This window comes from Typopeltis vanoorti, chromosome 15 (genome assembly GCF_054136105.1).
Source record: "Typopeltis vanoorti isolate ZY-2024b chromosome 15, IOZ_Tvanoo_1.0, whole genome shotgun sequence".
Lineage (NCBI taxonomy): Eukaryota > Metazoa > Arthropoda > Arachnida > Uropygi > Thelyphonidae > Typopeltis > Typopeltis vanoorti.
Genome location: NC_143563.1, coordinates 5,356,891 through 5,378,192, shown reverse-complemented (window position 1 = coordinate 5,378,192; position 21,302 = coordinate 5,356,891). Strand labels below are relative to the sequence as shown.

General features: G+C 34.3%; 1 protein-coding gene across 1 annotated transcript in view; it reads right to left on the bottom strand.

The window, feature by feature from the left end:
- The window catches only part of LOC150098323 (medium-chain specific acyl-CoA dehydrogenase, mitochondrial-like), a 179,341-nt gene that overhangs the window by 142,874 nt on the left and 15,165 nt on the right, over nt 1–21,302 (bottom strand). Inside the window, exon 2 of the mRNA XM_090405826.1 lies at nt 13,548–13,650. Within this exon, the coding sequence (XP_090261952.1) occupies nt 13,548–13,650 (103 nt within the window). The remainder of the gene's footprint in view (nt 1–13,547; nt 13,651–21,302) is intronic.

Sequence of the window (21,302 nt, the reverse complement as noted above, 5' to 3'; positions counted from 1 at the left end):
ACATAATATTCCTGAAATTGAAATATTTTCAAAAACTAAAGAAAGGATAATAAACATGTAATGCATCTTATAGACGCATGTGCAAACTATGTCTGTCTTTTAAAATTAAAAGTCAAAAGCTCACAAGAATAAAATCCTTGGCATGAGTTGCCTTGCAATTATGCTACTTAAAGGACCGACTCCACATAAGAGTCTGCATATTTGCCTTTTACAAGTTCCACTGATCTGAAAGCTGTTTCCAATGCTGGTTCAGAAACCCTCCAAAATGCTATACTAATTCATATTTGAAAGTTTTATTCTGTCAAGTGAAATCCTAATAAGTGCATATCTCAAACATTTAGTGCTTTCCTCAATGAACTAAAGAAAAAAGCCTGTATTTGTATTTAGGATTTCCATAAAACTCAGTCAGTTAAACAACATCACTCTCTCCATATAAACCCTTCTTTTTCCATTCCAAATGCCTTTATTTTCAAGAATAGCAATCCAAAAGTGTTCAGCACCCTCCAGCGATTCAAGAAAAATATCAATTAGGTTCCTTTTTCCCTTAACTCTTCCCTACACATAACATGAATGTGCTACAGGTTCTGCAACCAATCTTTAATGTGTGTGATTAATATAAAAAACAGAGTTCAAAAAGGATTTGAATCCAGGCCTTTCTAACTAAAAGGGAGCTATCATTATTGACTACACTACAGAGGTGTAATAATTTTGCATGGGACTCACATTCATGGCCTAAGTTTTTTGAGCAACTGTTTTATTTCATACTTAATTCTCAGATTTGGGATGTCAAAACTGGTTTAGAAATATTACTGCTAATATGGTGTTCTATCTGAATTATATTGTTTCATATAGTTAACTAGCTTCCTGCCATCCAAGTATTGCTTTAGACTGTCATCTATTTCTCTATCTAATTTGAGTTGTCTTAAAAATAATGCCTCAATAGCTGAAATGTTTTACTTAGGTTCTTCAACAAGAATGTAAGTGATGTGGAAAACAACTGCACTTTTAAGACAATTTCTTATCTAATTTGTTACAAAAGTTATTTCATTTGGTTAATGATTCTCAAACTTATAGCAATTTACAAAAGAGAATAACATTACTTGTACAGGAAGAAAGAATTAAGTTTAATAAACCCTATTTGGTCATCATTTTTATTCACTTTGCTTAATGATCTAGTCCAGTGTTGTCCACATTATAAACAGCAGTGTAGTATACCTCACTTAGTATCCAACCAACATCCTAAACATCCTTCAATTTTAACCACTAACCTGCAACTTTTAAATACTACACACACACACACACACACACACACACACACACACACACACACACACACACACACACACACACACACACACACACAGGTTGTAAATAAAGTAGTGGCAATATGCACAAAATATAAAGTAATTTATAGTCTATACAATTATATCCCTTCAATTTCAATGCAATCTACTGCCATATTCTGCATCTGTTTCCAAATTTGTGGGAGCTAGTGGATATCACAGCAGTGTTGCATGCTAGTGATAGTGCAACCTACTGCTAAAAGAACCTCTTGCACATCACAAAACCACAGCCCTCTGATGGGTTCTTTCATTTTGGAAAACAAGTTGAAGTTGCAAGGACTCGTATCCAGTGAATATAGCGGATGTTCCAATACTTCCCATTTCCACCTGTCCAACATCTCTATCACTAATTGCAACAAGACATCATGCATTGTCATGCAAAAAGCACAGTGGAAAAGCAGTGAAAATTTTGGTCACTTTATCCTTAAAGCTAGAAGCAAATGGTGCTCCAGAAATTGTTGATAGTATTCTAGTAACAGTTTGCCCTTGAGGCACAGCATGATGAAGAATTACACCTTGAATGTTGGTTTTGAATGAATCAGCATTGTCATCTGTAATAATATTTTTAAATATTGTTTGGTTCATGTTGGAATATTGTTTTTAATGTTTTAAAGTTAAAAAGAAAGAAAAACTTTTCTTTTCTTTTTTTTTGATAATTTATTTGAATCTTACTGTACAATGATATGCAGTAAGATTCAAATTCCACTAGTTTTTCCATGGACTTTTCCATGTTCACTTCCTATGTGTTTTTTTCTTGAAAAAAGAATTCATAATGTATACGTTCAAATTGTGTTAGTTTTGCTCCTCTATCATCAATTGGTATCCAAAATTTCCCATTGAGTTTTCATCTGATTGTTATATGCTAATTCTGGCATTAAAGTCTCCCATTACAATTTTGAAATGACATTTTTTCTTTGTTGTAAAGTTATTATACATTATGATATCAGTATTCAATTTCTTTATCAATATGACTTATTGTTGTTGCATAGACTTGGATGAGCTTGAGAGTGTATCTTTGAGATTTGGACAGCAATAATGCGATTTGATTTTGTTAATCATGAATCCAACTCCACTGATTCTTTCTTATCCTTATCTTGGCCTCTATAATATAGTATATTTCTGTTTTTTAATTGAAGAATTTCTTCACCATTAACGTCTGACTTCACACAGTCCAAGAAGTCCCATTTTAGTAGCTTTATCTCTTCAGTTAGTTCAGTTAGCTGTGCTTCACTGCTCAGAATCCTACAGTTTACTAAAGTTTCAAGGTCTAGTTATATATACAGCAATACCTCGCATAGTCTGGACTGTGCGAGGTATTGCTGTATATATAACTGATATCCCGGACTGTTTGAAACTGGACTAATCGAGGAACTAAATACATACAAAAAATGATAACTGGTTCCAAAAAAAAAATATTCCTCCTGATTTTCAATAAATAAAACGAGATTAATAAATTCAAATGTCTTTATCAAAAATAATTAAACAAAAACTATGTTTTTCGTAATTCATTGTTTATTCTCTAAAAATTGCAATATCGATGTCTGCACATTTTTCTTCTTTGGTTTTTTTCTCTTCATACATTTTTTTGTAGCAACAAATTGCATTGTTTATCAATCAGCAAATTGTAAGGCTACGTTCAATATTGGGATCAACTTCCATAATATGCTCTGACAAGGTTTCAACCAGTCCAATAATTTTTTGATAGTTGTTCAGCTGTTAATTCTCGTGCACTCACTTCAACACAGTCATCGTTGTCTAAGTTGTCCTCCGGCTCTTCATAAACTTGTTGTTCATCCATGTTAATAAGTGTTTCATTATCCAGTTCATTAGTGTTTGATTCAATGCACTCAATAATGTTGACGGAATCTAACTCCTTGAAACCAAGTTGCTGTCCAATTTCCACTATGTTATCAGTGACTTCAGCAAAATGAGTTTCAAAACCAATGAAATCATTTGCACAATGTGGTATGATATGTTTCCATACTACTCTCATATTGCTTGCCGTTAATTCATGCCATGCTTCACCTATATTTTCGATAACGTTTCTCATGTTGCAGCTCTTCCAAAATTCCTTAAAGTAGGCACATTTTCTCCTGTTATAGCTTTTATGGCTTGCAAAAAAGTGCAGCGCAAATAATAGGCCTTAAATGTCGCAATGACACCGTGATCCATTGGTTGGATCACCGACGTTGTATTTGGTGGAAGAAAAGTTATTTGTACATTTATTTTTTAGTTATTTTCATTTAAATCACAAAGACCAGTTGAATCACCGGGGGCATTATCTCAGATCAATAAAATCTTAAAATCTGATCCTTTTTCTCTGCAATAATGTTCTGTTGTAAGGCAAAAATAGTTGGTGAACGAATCTTCAAATAAAACTCTTGTGACTCATGCTTTCTAATTTGAATGCCACAACACTGGGAGATTATTTTTTGATGCATTTTTAAGCGCTCTAGGATTTTCTGCACAGTACACAAGCATCGGTTTTAATTTGAAATTCCTTGCTGCATTTTCATCTAATAACAGTGTGAGACGGTCTTTTGAAATTTTATATCCAGGGCATGACTTTTCATTGGCTGCTATAAAAGTGCGTGATGGCAACTTTTTCCAGTCAATTCCTTTGGAAATATCTTAAAGCAGCCTCTTTATCTGCACTGGCAGATTCGCCAACAATACGAACATTGTGAATACCAGTTCGTTGCTTAAAACAAAAAAACCACCCACGACTTACTGTAAAATTTTCACCAGTTCCCTCACATTCGTTTTCTATATCATCAATAGTCCTCAAGTCATTGTAAAGACTTAATGCCTTGGCTTGAATTTCCATTTGACTAAGCGGAACTCGCTTTTGAGTTAAGGTCTTTGATCCATATGGATAATAGCTGCACCATATTTACCATTCGAGTGCTTCTGGTTTTAGTCACTATCTTTGATAAATAAGAAGCCATAGCCATACCTTCCGATTTGTATTGATCTTTTTTTTTTTTGATAAGTTTTCGAACTGATGTCTCGTCCCTTCCTTTTTCACGGCCTATTGTAGTGAAGGATGCACCTTCTTCATGAAGCTTGATTATATCGAGCTTTTGTTCTAAAGTGAGCCATTTACGTTTTTTGGTGACAGAATCACTTTCAAGTTTTCTTTTTGCACTCATTATATAGTTTTTTAAATGGGATTAAAATTTAATTATTACAAATTTAACATTAAAGTTTACAAACGTACACTGCTTACTCATACTATACATAGCTTACATATTAAGACGTTGAACATAATGCCGTGTTTACATTCTCGCCGAGTCTAAGTAGATACATATACAGCAGGGAACCCCCGAAAAAATTGAAATATGATATCGTATAACTTTAAAACCGCACAAAAAGAGACTTGATGTATAAAGGGAAAAGCGAACATTTATGTATAAAAAAAATAATTTTGTGTACTAATTTTTTAGGATTTAAAACCGGACTATAGTGAATGCAGACTGATCGAAGCCGGACTATGCAAGTAGTTGTGTGGAGAAGTGGTTAAGGCAACATCTCATGTGCAACACACTAGGGTATGTTCACAAAATTAGAACAATGATCATGGCTCAGGTTGCACGAGGTAAATCTGTGAGCAACTGTTATCGTGGCATTAGGAAAGTCTGTGGCAAAGTGCCCTACCATACCGAACTGTCAGGAAATGGGTCAGTGCATTTCGTGTGGGGACGAGATCACCTGAATGATAAAATCGTTGTGTAGGATGACCCACCATTTCAGATGATCATGTTGAGCTTGTCTGGGGACTTCTCATAGTTGATCGATGGACTGTAAGCCAAAGCCCGTGAAACTTGGATAAATCACCAAAGTGTTTGGCACATCCTAATCTTGGCTCGGAATGTGCAAACTTTCAACTCATTGGTACTAAGATGCAAAAATGGCACAGTTACGTGGTGGTTGCTGGCCTCTATCTGGAACTAACCTGAAGAGATAATCCAACGAATGACACTATTCGGGCCCCCTCTGAAAAAAACTTCTCCAGGAACCCAGCAAAGTTAGCCATGCTGATTATTACCCAAAACCTTTTGCAATATTCACTTGAAACTGGTACCACAAAAGAGACACAAGACAAACTTTCTGAAGAAACAAAGCTTATGAAGAAACGAAGAGAAATGAAACAAGCAGATAGCCCACAGAATAAAACTGAATACACCGAATTGTGCAAAATAATCAGAAAACATATTATGGAAGAAACAAGAAAATTCAATTGAAAATTCCTACAATAAATAATCAAAGACAACCATAGTTGTCTTTGATTATTGAGTTGTCTCAAAAAAAGCCAAACAACTGATGAACGGCAATAAATAGAGGGTTGCAGTTGAACTTTAAGATGGAACCATAAACAGCAGCAATTCATTTCAATGGAAACATCTTTACTGTGGAAATACAAAGAGGTATAAAGACAAGGTGAAAATATCCCCAAAACTATTCACAGCATGCCTAGAAGAAATATTCAAACTGTTGATTGGGAAGAAAAAGGTCTGAAAATAAATGGAAGATATTTAAGCTTTGCAGACGACACTCATCTTTACTTCAACTGTCATGAATTTCAGACTTATATCCATGAACTCCAAATTACTAGTTAAATAGCTGGCCTAAAGATAAATCTAAAGAAGACTCAAGTCATTTTCAATAGCTATGTCCAACCAGAAATAAGAAAAATCAATAATGATGAAATTGAACAAGTAGATCATTAAACAAACTTAGGACAATGGATACCAATGGAACAAAATGGACAAAATTAAAAGAATCATGATTCTTGGGTGGAAAAGCATTTAGAAAATTACAGTTAATATTCAAAAGCTAATTAACATTATGCCTAAAAAAGAAAAAAGATTTTAGCCAATGTGTTCTTCCTATATTGACATATGGCTGTGAAACATGGACACCAGATGCAAAGGAAATTCAAAAAATTAAGAACACAATTTAGTATGGAAAGAAGTATTCTTGGTATCACAAGTAAAACTGGATCACAAAAGGAATACGTAGATAAGAAATCCAACCATCTCTGACATCATAGGACGAGTGAAACATCTAAAGTGGCAATGGGCTGGACATAATGCTCAAAGACAAGATCAGCAATGGACAAAAGAAGTCCATTTTTCTAGTTAAAGTTCTTACCAGTACTGGATTGGATTCCATGAGAGGAAAAACGACTATGATGCCCATCCAAATCGCAGTGGATTGATGATACTATCAGATTTGTAGGAGTGAACACAAGGAAAGAAAGCCATTGACAGACATTTTGGAATAATCTTGGAAAGGATTCAAACCAGCAGTGGATTGACAATGGATGATGATAATATTATAAGACAAGAACCTTTATATTGGTGACCAAAATGAAGAAAATACTGACATGAACATTTCCAGATTAAAAGGAAAGGAGCAAGAGCTAGATTTTTTTCATTTTCATAGAGAGGTGCACGATTTGAAACAGTTTGCCTTTGTAGGCTGAGTGCAGATAGCATGAATGAATAAATGAGAATGTATGACTTGTGAGTGATGTGGCCTCCCTCAATGAGTCCCTGACTATTTGGAGATGTCTTAACATCATCAAATTCCTGACATTTATCCTCAAGGGGTGTACAGGATACGAAAGTACTACATGAAAAATTTACATCATTACTAACTTCTTACCTACAATTTTCTGCCAAATCAATCTGTTACCTGTCAAAGCTACAACATTGTCAGATCTTGCATTTATATATCTATCTTCTAAGGCATGTTTTACCGTATCAACCCACCTATATCTTGGTCTTCCTCTGGGTCTTTTTCCTGCCAACCTGGCAAAGAACACTTGTTTGGCTAATCTTTCCTCACCCATTCTGTTTAAGTGACCATACTACCTGAGAGTAGCTCAGCTAATGCATTCCTGGATGCTGACAATGTCGTTCTTTCCTAATATCCTCATTTTTAATATGATATTGCAATTCATGCCATCTGTTCACACCTCTAATCTTTCTCAGGACTCTCATATCTGCGGTCTCTAGTCTTTGGTCAAGTGTTTTACTTCTGACCCAGCTCTCAGATCCATAAGTTAAAATTGGTTTGAACACTGTCTTGTATACAGCTAATTTAGTGTTTTGACTAATTTCTCTCTTATTCCATATAAATTTATTCAGTTGACTTCCTAACATACCAGTTTTGTTGATTCTGTTGTCTATTTCCATATTTAATTTACCAACTTCACTAAAAATCGTGCCGAAGTAGCTGAAATGTTTTACTTGTTCTATAGGTTCTCCATTCACAATGCAGCTGATATTTTCAATGCTATTGCCTATTTTCATTATCTTTGTCTTGTTACTGCTGAACTATCCTATCTATCACAACAGTTATTCAATTTAGTAAGGGAATCTTACAGACTTGTAGCGGATTTATTTAGAAGTATAACATCATCCGCATAAAGCAAGGAGCTGACATTAACTTCTCCAATTTTGATATCATGTTTAATACCATTTTCCTTCATAACGTAATCCATATAGATAATGAATAACAGAGGTGATAATGTACATCGTTGTCTGATGCCAGATTTAACATTAAACCATCTCACTGTACTTCCTTCCATTCTAACTGCTGACTTGCAACTCAAATAAAGACTAAGTATTGCTTGATATAATGCCCCATTGACACCATATTACTGTAGTGTATTGAATAGCTTCTCTCTTGGCATCTTGTCATATATGCTTTTTCCAGATCTACAAAACGTAAATACAGATCTTTGTTATATTCCCATGACTTTTCAACTATTTGTCGTAAAGTGAATACCTGATCCTGACACCCTCTATTTGGCCTAAATCCAGCTTGTTCCTCACCAAGCTTCTCTTCCACAATCCTTCTCAACAGTTTCTCAAGTATACTTGCATAAATCTTACCAGGAACACTCAGTAGAGAAATACCTCTGTAATTCTCACAATCAGTTTTATTTCCCGTTTTATATATGGGTACTATGAGAGCTCTACTCCAATCATCTCGTATTAGTCCTTCTGTCTAGGCGCTCTGAACTATGCAGTGTAGCCACTAATATCTCCTCCAGCTGCCTTTCCACATTTCGGACTTTTGATGGCTTTTTCTACTTCAAGCATGGATATGTTTTCCTCATTCAATGCCTGGTCAGTGATTTTTTATCACTGTGCTGTCTTCACTGCTAATTTCATTTAGCAATTTTTCGAAGTAATTACTCCATACTTCAAGGATATCTTTTTCTCCAGTTTTCATGTCACCTTTATCATCTCTAACTCCTTTTACAGCTCTCTTTCCTCCATTCCTAAGCTTCTTCAACAACCTCCAGAATATTTTGCCACCTTCTTCATATTTATTTTCTATATTCTTGCCGAAGTCCTCCCATGACTTTTGTTTAGCTAGTTTTACACAGCGTTTAGCATTCTTGCATTTGTCTCTGTATTCTCTAAGAGCACAAGCTGATTTATTTGCCAGGAACTTTTTATATGCTTTCTTCATTTCCTTCATTGCCTCTGAAACTTCCTGTGTTCACCAGGGAGTTCTGATTTTTCTATCCTTGCAGAGAACCTCACCACATGCCTCTCTTGCAGAATCAATCAATGTTTTCTTCAGAGTTTGCCACTGAATCTCCAAGGTTTGATTCCTGTTCTCAAACTCTTTCATTTTTTCTTCAATAATCTTTGTGTATTTTAGTCTACAGTTCACATCTGAGAGCTGCTCAACTTTTATTCATTTTAAAAAACTTTCTTAAAAAACATGTCAGTATGAAATTCAATTTTATCCTGCTTTCAAATCCTCTGTATACTCTAGTGTCCTGCACAAGAGAGAAAAAATCACTATCAACAATAATATAGTCAATGAGACTTTTCTTATTCCTTGCCTTTTCTCTCCATGTGAATTTGTGCACATTTTTATGTTGGAACATGGTGTTAGTAATAACCAGTCCATGTCCTGAGCAGAAATCCAGCAAGTATTTGCCATTATTATTAGCTTTGCTCTTTTATCCAAATTTTCTCAAAATATTTTTGCATGTCTCACAATCATTTCCTACTCTGCTATTTAGATCCCCAACAAGGACCAACTTTTCCTTTTTCATTGTATCAGTTGTTTTTTCTAAAGCCTCAAAAAATTCCTCCACTTCTACCTTAGTAGAACCTTCTGTGTGGACCATAGGCACAAATAAGTCTCATTGTCCAGTTCCCCATTCTCATATTTGCTCACATTACTCTACTTGAGACTGACTGCCATTCAAGAAGGTTAGCCTCGTATTTTGTGTTGAATACTATGGCTACTCCTTCTTTTCCTTGATTGTCATTGCCTGAATATAACATTTTGTATTTATTGCTCAGAAAGATCTCACCAGTTTTTGTCTTTTTGCTTCACTCACCCCTTTTATGTCAATCTGGTACTTATCTAATTCCTCAGCTAGTTTCATTTCTTTGCCATTCAGGCTTCTTATGTTGATAGTACTGATCTTCAATTCTGGCGATATTGAGTTGGGGTGTATTTTAGGATTTGTTCCAGTAGCTGACTTTTCGCTGTTCGCCCTGGTTCCCTGGCAAAAACAACGTGGGTCATGTTTAATCAGGCGACACCCCAGCCGGCATGAAATTCTATCATGTTGTACTATCATTTAATATTGTGGTTTAAGCCAATAAGAATACAATTTGGTCGGCTAAATCCCAAATTGCCAGCCCATCCTCGTTCGTTCAGTATCCACGTAGATACCTAACAGGGTGCACCACGAGAAGGTGAGGATTGGACATTAGGTCAGAAGCCCTGGTCGGTTCTCCACATTCCTTAAAAGGCTATGTGGAGGTCTCCTCTCAGTTACACAGCTTTGACCCTTAAGCACCTTAAGGAGATGTCTTATAATAATAATAATAAAATATTTAGTCAGAGAAATAGTAAATAATTTATCGTTTCAAGAGTTGTCCTTCACAATTTTTTACATAAGTTATCAAAAGAGCATTTTAGTCATCTGTATAAATACTATTTTCAAAGTGCTTATAATAAGATGAAATATAGGATGAGAGTGAGAATTAGATGATCTACAATGCTTAGAAATACAATAAAATATTAGGTTCTACTTTTAGCTTGGTCAGTTAGAATGACTGAAGCAACTAAGGCTACAAGAACAGCACATTATTTCATCAACTGTACATGTTCTGTCTCAGGACTTCTGTAGTTGGATTGCCAGCTTTCTGTCTAGACACACATTGTGTATGTGATGGTGGATCTTTATTCCCTCATCATTCAACTAATGCTGGGGTTCCACAATGTTCAGTCCTCTAACCAACCCTCTTCCTTTTATATATCAATGACCGACTTTAGTTGACCTCCAACCCAATACACAGTTTTGCAGGATGACAGCACATTGCACTCCTCCCTTTCATTTGATAAACTTTACTCTACACAAATCACCTCAACCTACAGAACATTAAATTCTGATCTCCGAGCCATCCTCCAATGGGATTCAGATAACCTCATCAATTTTAATGCTAATAAAACCCTGTTCTGTCATATTTCTCATAAAAAAACAATTTTTTTTCCATTATTCTTTTTGATAATACCCAAATTTCCAGACAATTTGAGATTTATCTTCTTAGAATTACCCTGATATCAAACCTCTCTTGGCATAAACACATCACAACCATTGCATCATCAGCTTCCAAAAAACTAGGATTTCTCTTTTGCTCGAGATGTTACTTCACCCCTGAACAGCTGTTAACATTATACAAATCACAAATCCACCCAGCTATTGAATACTTGCTCTCACATATGGGGTGGGGGCCCCTAAAAGTTCCCTCAAAATGCTTGACTCAATACAGAGGAGAGCAATTATACTTATTAATGGCCCATCTTTTAACAACTCACTCCACCCACTTTCACACAGATGTTTGGTTTCTGCAATATATATATTCTATAAATATTTCCATGGGAAATACTCATCTGAAATAACATCAATAATTCCACAACTTAGTACTAAACACGTTCAGCTGCTGCTCAACATCCCTTCCCAGTGCACCTTGAAACAAACAGAATAAGTTTCTTCTCCTCTTCTTTCATTCCTGCTACTACTGTATTATGAAACAGTCCTCCTGTTGATGTATTTCCCAAGGAATACAACATACAGGCTTTTAAATCAAACATAAACAAGTTTCTCCTTTTCCAAACCATCATCCATATATGGTACTAATATACTATAGGTTGATCAACCAACCTCTCGTGTATGGGCTCAGCATAAAAATAAATTTAAAAAAATGTTCTCAAGCAAGAATGCTTGTTTTTTGGAATGAAAAAGACAGATCGATTGGTTGGTTGGAATTATTGCTGAAGCAACTGAGGCATGAGTCAGCATATTATGTTTCTTAAACTGCATGTGTTCTGTGGACTGCTTTGCAAGCTGAAAAACCCAAGTCTCTAGAAGGGAAATGCTATCACCTCCAATACTGGACCAGCTAACTCGTCTTCAGTTTTTTTTAGAGACTTTATAAAAGTTACCCAGTCTTGTCAACTACACAGCAAATGTTATGTTTATTGTTTAGTTGACTCTGTGACTGCAAGGACAATGATAAGAGTCTAGAGGGGTTCGAAACAATATAGAATCTAAGTAATCTGCTAGCAGAATGTGATCATGTGGATTTTTTTTTCCATTAATGATTAGATGCAGTTAAATAATGACTAGGTAATGTGTATAAATATTTAATAATTCTGGCTTCACTAGCTGAAATTTGAGTTTTACAACAACCATCAGGATATTTAAGAAATGATTAAAATTTAAATACAGTCGAACTTCGTTATAACAAGCACAGATATAATGAGATCACAGTTGTAATAAGCAAAAGGCCATAATGATTTTAACTTAAGCATATTCCCATACAATTGCTAACTTTTATATCAAGCGTACTACTCAGATATACCGTACAAATTTTAACTATGAAACCGTTCTTAACTGCTTATTCTTGGTAGTTCTTCGAATATCCAATTCATGGAATTAACAAAAATGAGTCACTTAGCTTTTATGTCCACCTGCTTTGGATTATGAACCAGATTATAACCTAATGTTGTCCTGGGAGCCATCCCAGTCTGCCTCTCCAGTGGTCTAGCCTCCAGCCTTCCTTATTTCACCAAAACACTGCCAACTGTAAAATCAGTTAAAAACGAACTGTTTCATCAGAAATGTCTGTTAAAAGAGAGTGTCTCTCATTTCACAAAAAGTTTAAATTATTCACGGATTAGGATGCTGTGCAAAAGGTGTGTAAAAAGTTTTCTTTATACTCTTCAACGGTATCGACAGTGCAAAAGAATAAAGATGGTTACATATCAGCACTGCAAAACAACATAACTGAAAAAAAAAAAAAAATTAGAAAGTGTGAGCTTACAAATGTAATGAAGCATTGCTTCGATGGTTCACTACACAAAGAAGTGCTGGATTCTCAATTTGCAATGTATGCGATGATTTTGTATAAATCGACCGTAGAACATACACTATTTCAGACAATGGCATATTCTGTTAGGGACCATGAGATGATAGTACTTGTTTGCCAGTCTCTTCATTGGTTGGCATTTATAATTAGTGAGTGTCTTGGGCTGGCTATCTGATTGGCTACCAGTGGAGACTGAACTGCCCACTCAATCTTCAAAAGTTAGATAGGGCTAAAACAGGCCTCACCTACTCTCTATAAGGGAAGAAAAGGTGTTAGGGGGATTTTGTATATAACAATGGTCAGCTGGATCTATCTAAAAAATAATTGCAATTGTGTTTATTATTAATTAGTATTGTTTCTAATTATGAAGAAACTTTTTAATATTAAGTGTATGACTTTAAAATGATGGTCAAATAAATTTTGTTGTAATGTTGTAATAAAGTGTAATATAGCTTATATATAAGCATATTCAAAACAAATAATATCTAAGTATGTAATTATATTTTTTCTTCTCTCTAATAATAATTCTTTTATTTTTTATCAAGTTATTGAGAATAAAGAAAATAGCATCACCGATACAGTGAGTAACGGTTATAACGAGAAACTTTTGTTAGTCCTCTGGTGCCCATTAGAACCAAGTCTCACCGTATTTTATCACCAACTGAAGGGAAAGAAGTCAAGTTTCATAAACAGTTTACAGAACTGAACTATTATTTACAAAGCTTAACTGAATCAGCTTTATTCTGGGAAGTGATGAAACTGATAAAGCTATAAAACTTACCAAAGCAAACTCCACTACCACCACTTCCTGATACTTGTGGCTCAGGAATACTTGACAATAATCTTGTGCCACTTTGAATGCTACCACGAGAAGCATAAATTACCTATAAATAGTGTCCAAAAGTTAGAAGATTAAAATCCCAATTTATAAGTTATAAAGATAACTTGTTCATATCATATCACTTATTTATTAAAATTTGTCATTTGAACAGCTAAGAAATACTTGTGTATGTTTTTAAAATCATGAACAAATAAATTGCAATTAATAATAAGCATAATTTAACAAGAATAAACAAATAGAGAGGTCATACCAGTAAATTAAGCTACAACAGTAAATGAGTTCAAAGCAAAATATGACAGGTATTGTGCAAATGAATGGTAGTATGTGGTTTCCAGATTGTTAGTGGACCTTCCTTTGAGGAGTTCACTGACCCCATGGAGGTGGTGACAATAATAATAATAATAATAATAATAATATGTTGGAAGTTTTTCCACTTGATTATACTATAAATAAAAGATACCAAGAAATTATATATTTAGTTTAATCCTTTATCCAAGTGTAAGCAAACAAGTTTGCACCTGAACTATTTTCAGGACTTGGGCAACTCATAAAAAAGCTAATGACTTCACATCACTTGCTTATTATCCCATAATGCAAAGCACATCTCCTTGTGGACATGTATAATGCTATGCATTATGGGAAGGGTCACTACCCAGATTGGTTTTGACCTTTATTGAGGTCTCATCAGTGGGTCAAAACCTGTCTGGGTCCAGCTCCCACTGATGCGACCACAATAAAGGTCGAAACCAGTCTAGGTAGTGACCCTTCCCATAATGCATAGCATTATACATGTCTGCAAGGAGATGTGTTTTGCATTATGGAATACTAAGGCAAGTGATGCAAAGTCATTAGCTTTTTTTATACGAGTTGCCCCAGTCCTGAAAATAGTCATCATCATATGTATCAAGGATTTAGGCCTAGCATGGCCTGTTCTGGCCTTAGAAGTCATCGTTGAATCGTTTAAGAGGACGTCCTGGTTTTCTTTTTCCTAATGGCTTGTACTTTAAGGCTTGTTTTGGTAATCTTTCTGTTTTCATTCTTTGAACGTGTTCCATCCATTTATGTTTATATTTTTTAATTTTTTCTATTACTGGTTCTTGGTTTAATTCTTTCATAATATCTTCGTTTCTTTTGTGATCAAATAGGGTATACTTTGCAGTTTTTCTCATAAACTTCATTTCTGCTGTTGTTAATCTTTGTTTGTCTTTTTGTTTTATTGTCCAGATTTCGCTTCCATACATTAAGACCAGTAAGGCTAATGTATTGTATACTTTTAGCCTGGTTTGTTTTTGAACTAGGTTTGGTTTAAATATAGAGTTAATTACACCTGTTATTTTTAAATATTTCGCAATTTTTACGTTTAGATCTTTTTCATTTTCATATGCGATCATACATCCTAGGTAGTTAAATGAATTCACCTGTTCTAAGATCTTGTTATCTATTACTATTTTAGTTCTTGCTGGATCTTGTCCTTTAAAGGCCATAGTTTTTGATTTTTCTGTTGATATTATCATACCATAATCTTTGGTTATCTCATTTAGATTTAAAATAGCTTTCTGTAAGCTATCTTCAGAATTTTTAATTATTATGTGGTCGTCGGCAAAGAGGAGAGTGTTTAAGTTAACTGTAGAAGAAAGTTTAATTCCTTGGTGTAAATTTTTACTCCATTTTATTATTTCATTTAAGTAGATATTAAAAAGAGTTGCTGAGAGGGGACATCCCTGTTGGACCCCTTGGTTTATCTCTCTTGTATATGATAGCTCATGATTTAATCTTATTTGTATTTGATTATTTTCATATATACTTGTGATAGCTTTTAGGATATTATTTGGTATTTGTCTTTCTTTCTTTTAATATGTTAAATAATATGTTTCTTTTAACTTTGTCAAATGCTTTTTCAAAGTCAATAAATGCAATATGTGTTTCCAAATTATATTCTCTTCTTTTAATTTTAGGCAAAAGGCTGGGTCTATACATGATCGTCCTTTTCTAAATCCATTCTGTACCTCTAGAATAAAGTTTTCGGAATATTTCATTAGTTTGTTATTTAAGATTCTGCTATATATTTTGTAACAGGAATTTAGTATACTGATACCTCTATAGTTTTTAGGGTCATCTCTATTACCTTTCTTAAAGATAGGAATCACAATTGCTTTTTTCCATTCTATTGGGGGGATACCAGTTAAGTAAATTTTATTTAAAAATAATAAGAGTCTTTTTTTGAATCTTGTTCCTGCATATTTATATAGTTTTGAACCTAGCTTATCTTCTCCAGGTGATTTTCCGTTTCTTGTTTCTTTCAGGCTGATTTCTAATTCTTCTTCAGTTATTTCCTTTTCATTTTCATTAATTGTTTGCCAGTTGTCTTTTTTAAAATATTTGTCTGTCCACAGTTCTGTGTAGTAATTTAGAAATTCTTCTAATTTTAATTCAGTGTTTAATTTTATGTTTTCCTTGGTATCTGCATTTAGGTGTTTCAAAATCTTATATACATTGGGTCTTATTTTATATAAATCATGTTCTAAATTAGAAATATTTTTTTTTTTTGCACCTGAAAATAGTTCAGGTGCAAACTTGTTTGCTTACACTTGGATAAATGATTAAACCAAGTATATAATTTCTTGGTATCTTTTATTAATAATAATAAAATGTAGGTATGTAATTATATTATTTTCTCTAATACGTGTTTTTTTAAATCTTTGTTATCGAGTTATTGAGAATTAAAGAGTAATAGGAGGTAGATTAAACTCAATGTTATAGTGAGTAATGGTTATAAAGAGGAAAATTTGTTATTCTCCAGGTGCTCATTATAACCAAGTTCAACTGTCTATATAACAAAATAGATCTACGCATTTTATCATTCGGGCAAATTGTTAACATCCTTGTGGTACACAGTGATTTAAGACTTAACTTTTTGACTTGCAAGAGGATCACCAGAATGGAATCCTGTCATAACTCAAAGACTGACTGTAGTTTTTTTGTAGCTTCAAGTACAGTACTGCATCATAATAACTGACCTATTTCAAAAATAACTGAAAAGGAAAATTTATTTAGAGAATTTTCAAAGATAGCCTTTATTTTTTTTATGCAAGAAAAGAAACTTTATAGTTGTAGAAAGTATTTTTACCTTGGGTATAATATATGTTAAAGATACCAAGTTATTTTAAATATAAATCTGGTTTTTTACTCGATTTCCCAAGTAAGCAAACAGACAAGTCAGTCAAGTTTGCGCCTGCAAGTGTTGCAAGTCTAGCTGACCCTGCATGTAGTGTAGGGTCAGCTAGACTTGCAACACTTGCAGGCACAAACTTGACTGACTTGCCTGTTTTGCTTACTTGGGAAATGGAGTAAAAAACCAGGTTTATGTTTAAAATAACTTGGTATCTTTAAACTTTATAGTTTTCAAAGTTTATTTCTAAGAATAAATAGCCTTGCTAATCCTTTAATTTATTATTTTTTTTTTTTTTTTGGAAATCACCTGGAAAGGCAGAAATAAGAAATCATGAAACTTATGGCAAGTCTATATTTCAAATACCTGTTGCATATGACTATTTGATAATGAATTTGTGGTGTCATATTACAGGATTCAGAATTTTCATTGGTAAATGAAATCAAAGTACACGATTATTTTATAAAGTAGCAGTAACTATGGGTTGCACGTACATGTGTGGGGGGGATGCATTTTTTTTTAAATTATATTGTTAGTAAATGTAAGAGAGAAAAATGGAAATTATATCCCTCAGTTTAACTTTTGTATTAATCATTTGTATATAAAATCATAGCAAGTGAAATGGATTAATTGATAATATCTAGGTATGTAATTAGAAAACAATTGCAAATTTAGTTCTATAGATATATTGAAGTTTCTGGAACAAAAAAAAACTATGTGAAATTTGCTGACTAAAATTAATTATTTACAGGCCAATGTTTTGCCAGATCAAGCTAGCATTATTGGAGGTACTACTTGAAAAATACACAATCAGTGAAGAGAGGCAAGGAAATAACCTTCAGAACAAGGACAATTGCATGAATGGTAACAGTAGCATTCTGTAATTAATGTTGACAGGAAAAGCAGGCGGTTCACTAGAATTTATGCAAATTGCACCAGTTTTGCTGCAGTTAACTAGGTTCTGGATAAGCTGTGCCACTTCGAAGAACAGTGTCTGATTTAAACTCAGATTAGTGAAGTAGCTTGGCTTTCTATCAATTGACGAAATAGTTGTCAGGCAAGTAATGTTGTGCTAGTCTGCTTTTTAGTTATCCATACTGGATGTATTTTTATGTTCCATTTTCTCACCAAGATAGTCCATCCTGTCTGTTAGAAAAAACAAAGTTCCACATCGATAGGGATACTATAGACACCTGAGAAGAGCATCCTAGCAATCCTTGGTTTGTCTGAAGAAGGTGGAAACTTCTTCAGACAAATGTTTTTCCAGGCACTGCACCTGGAAAAACATGCTCTACTTAAATCATTCAACTAAAATGAATCTTCTTCTCATCAGCTCATGGTAGGTTGAGTTCCTCAAAGACAAATTTTTGCAATTTCTTTCTGTCTGCTGTTTTTTTTTTATACAGTTCTATTATGTTGTTTAAGTGAGTGCTTTCTTTAATGTTGTCAATCCATTTCTTTCTTGGTCTTCCTCTGCTGGGTTGTCCTTCAATTCTACCATTTAATAATATGTTTGGTAGCTCTTATGGGTTCATTCTTGAAACATGTCCAAACCAGCTTAGTTGGCTCTTTTTTAGTGCTGTAATTATTGTTTCTTTAAAGTTAAGTTCTTCTCTTTTTCATTTCTTTTTCTTTCTGTCTAGCTTGTTCTAATGATTTTTCTTAGGCATTTCATTTCAAAAGCATTAAGTTTATCCATTTCTTTCTTTCTTAAGATCCAGCATTCTGTGCCATAGAGTACTGTGGGAATTATTGTTTTATATGTCTTTATTTTGAGTTCTTTGTTTAGTCTTTTATTGTTCCATATTTTTTGTAGTCTGCCCATTGTTATCCATTCATTATTGATTCTAATGTTTTATGGTTTCAAAATAATCGAGATCGTCAGTGATCATTCAGCCTAGTTAATTGAATTTTGTTACTTGTTCTATATTATTGTTTACTATTTTCATTTAGATTACTTCTCTTTTTCTTCCTATTACCATTAGTTTTGTTTTACTAAAATTGATTTTCATATCATATTTGATACTTGTTTGATGCAGCTTGGGCCAGGATATGTTATAATTTTTCTTGGCTGTCTATAGTGATAACTATGTGGTCAGCATACTTTACATAAAATGGATACAACAGAAAAATCCTCCTGAAACTCCTTAAAAAGAACACTCTACCAGTCCCCAACCAAACCATACATATGGCACATATCAAAATATAATGAATAAACTGGGCTCCTTCCTAAAACATACACAGTTTATTTCTGATTTCCCGAGAACAGCCAAGGATCACTAGGATCCTCACTCCTTTCCTAGATGTCTTATGGCATTCCCTGTCAATGTGGAACAGATCTTCAGACAGACATGAAGGACCACCTTAGTCACAAAAAAAAAAAAAAATAATAATAACATCTAGTACAAACCAAAAAGCAGATGTCTAGTACAACCTGTCTTAGAGGAAGATCATTTCATCTGCCAAGCTACTTTATAAATTCATGACTTATTTTTCACGGTATTAACAACGCCACAAACACTTTTTTTCAACAAAGATGTTTTATTAACGCTTATATTTTGCTGATATTCAACTCAGCATCATCAGAGCACAACACACAAGTAAACGCGACAGTGAGTGAGTGAAACAATATAATTGCAAAAGACAAAAGATCTAAAGTCCTATTTCGGGCGTCCTCTAACGAAAAAAAACCAGCAGTTATCCAGGAGTTTTTCTTAGGATAACTGTCTCCCAAATTTTTGGCAAATTAATGCAACCATATTTGTTAAGGTTGGGTGAATTCTTCAAAGTCATTGCTGACTCAAAAAATAATCTTTCAGATCTATAACGACTCCGAAATAGCACATTCGTTTTCCTCCATCTAATCCTGTGTGAAGGAGTGTCCAAAGCGTGGTCTGCCAGTCCCGACTTGCCATAGTAATAGTAGGGAATGTATCTTTCATGTTCTTCCAGGCGGATGTTCACTGATCTTCCTGTTTGCCCATAATAGGCCAAGTCACAGTCACATGGAACTTCATACACTCCTGGGTGTGCTAAAGGGTGAAGTTTATCCTTAGGCGAGCGGATCAGAGTTGCCAGCTTGACATGAGGTTTGAAGGTGGTGCGAAGGCCATGTTTCAATAATACTTTGGCTATCTTTTCCGATGTACCTCTGATATAGGGAATAGAAATGGTCGTGTTGTATTCTTGTGTATTAGGGGAGGGCAGAGTAACGGACCTATGTAGCATTTTATCTATTTTGTAGGGATTGTAGCAGCTAAGAATGTATGGCGCAGGTACTGGAGTTCAGTGGCCAGAGCTGTATCATTAGAACAAATGGCTCTGGCTCTGTGTGTCAGTGTTTTTAAAATGCCGTACTGTTGGACTGGATGATGATGCGATTGTTTATGTAGGTATCTTCCTGTGTGCGTAGGCTTTCTGTAAATAGAAAAAGATAGTGATCCATCTGAAAGGTGGGTGACTAATGTGTCAAGAAATGGTAAACAGTTATTTGATTCTTTTGCTACTGTGAAGTGAATTTTGGGGTGTTGGCTGTTTAGGTAGGTGACAAAAGCATCCAAAGTGTCTTGTCCATGGGGCCAGATGGCAAACACATCATCTACATAGCGCAATCACACTTGTGGCTTGTATGTAGCTGTGGTAAGTAATTTGTTTTCAAAATGTTCCATGTAAAAATTTGCTAACGGGGGAGAGAGGGGGAACCCATAGCAGTACCATTAATCTGTTTGTAGAATTCCCCCCCCCCATGTAAAGTAACCTGCATTCATGGTAAATTGAAAAAATTCAAAAATATCTGGGGGAAATTTAGACTTGATTAAATCAAGAGTGTCTATAAGTGGTACATTAGTAAATAAGGAGGTGACATCGAAACTAACCATTATGTCTGAATCTTTTAGGATTAGATTTTTAACCAGTGTTTTGAAATGGATTGAATTTTTTACAAAAGTAGAGGAGTTGCCAGTAAGAGGGGCAAGCGACTTAGCTAAATGTCGGGCCAGTTTATATGTGGGACTATCTAATGCTATCAACTATGGGGCATAGGGGAATATTAGTTTTGTGGATTTTTGGTAATCCATAAATACGGGGTGTTTTAACATGAATTGGTTTTATTTTCCTGATGATTTCTTTGGGCCATGATGTCACTTTTTTCAGTAATTTTCGGACTTTTTTCTTTTGCGACATCGTATGTTCTCGATGTATAATTTGATATGTGGAACTGTCACATATGAGATCTTGCATTTTTCTGTTATACTCTTCTTTATTCATGATGACTGTTGCATTTCCTTTATCGGCTTTTGTAATAATAATATTTTTATTATTATATAACTTTTTTAGGGCAGTTATTTGCTTACGTGGTATATTGCTTTTTGGAGGCTTAGCCTTGTTTATAATACTTGCTATATCTAGTCGCATGTTATTGGCCATTGCTGGCGGAAGATCGTGGATACCCCGTTCTACTTTCATCATAATTTCTAATTTAGGAATTTGTTTAGGCATGACAGCAAAGTTATGTCATAAACTGAGAA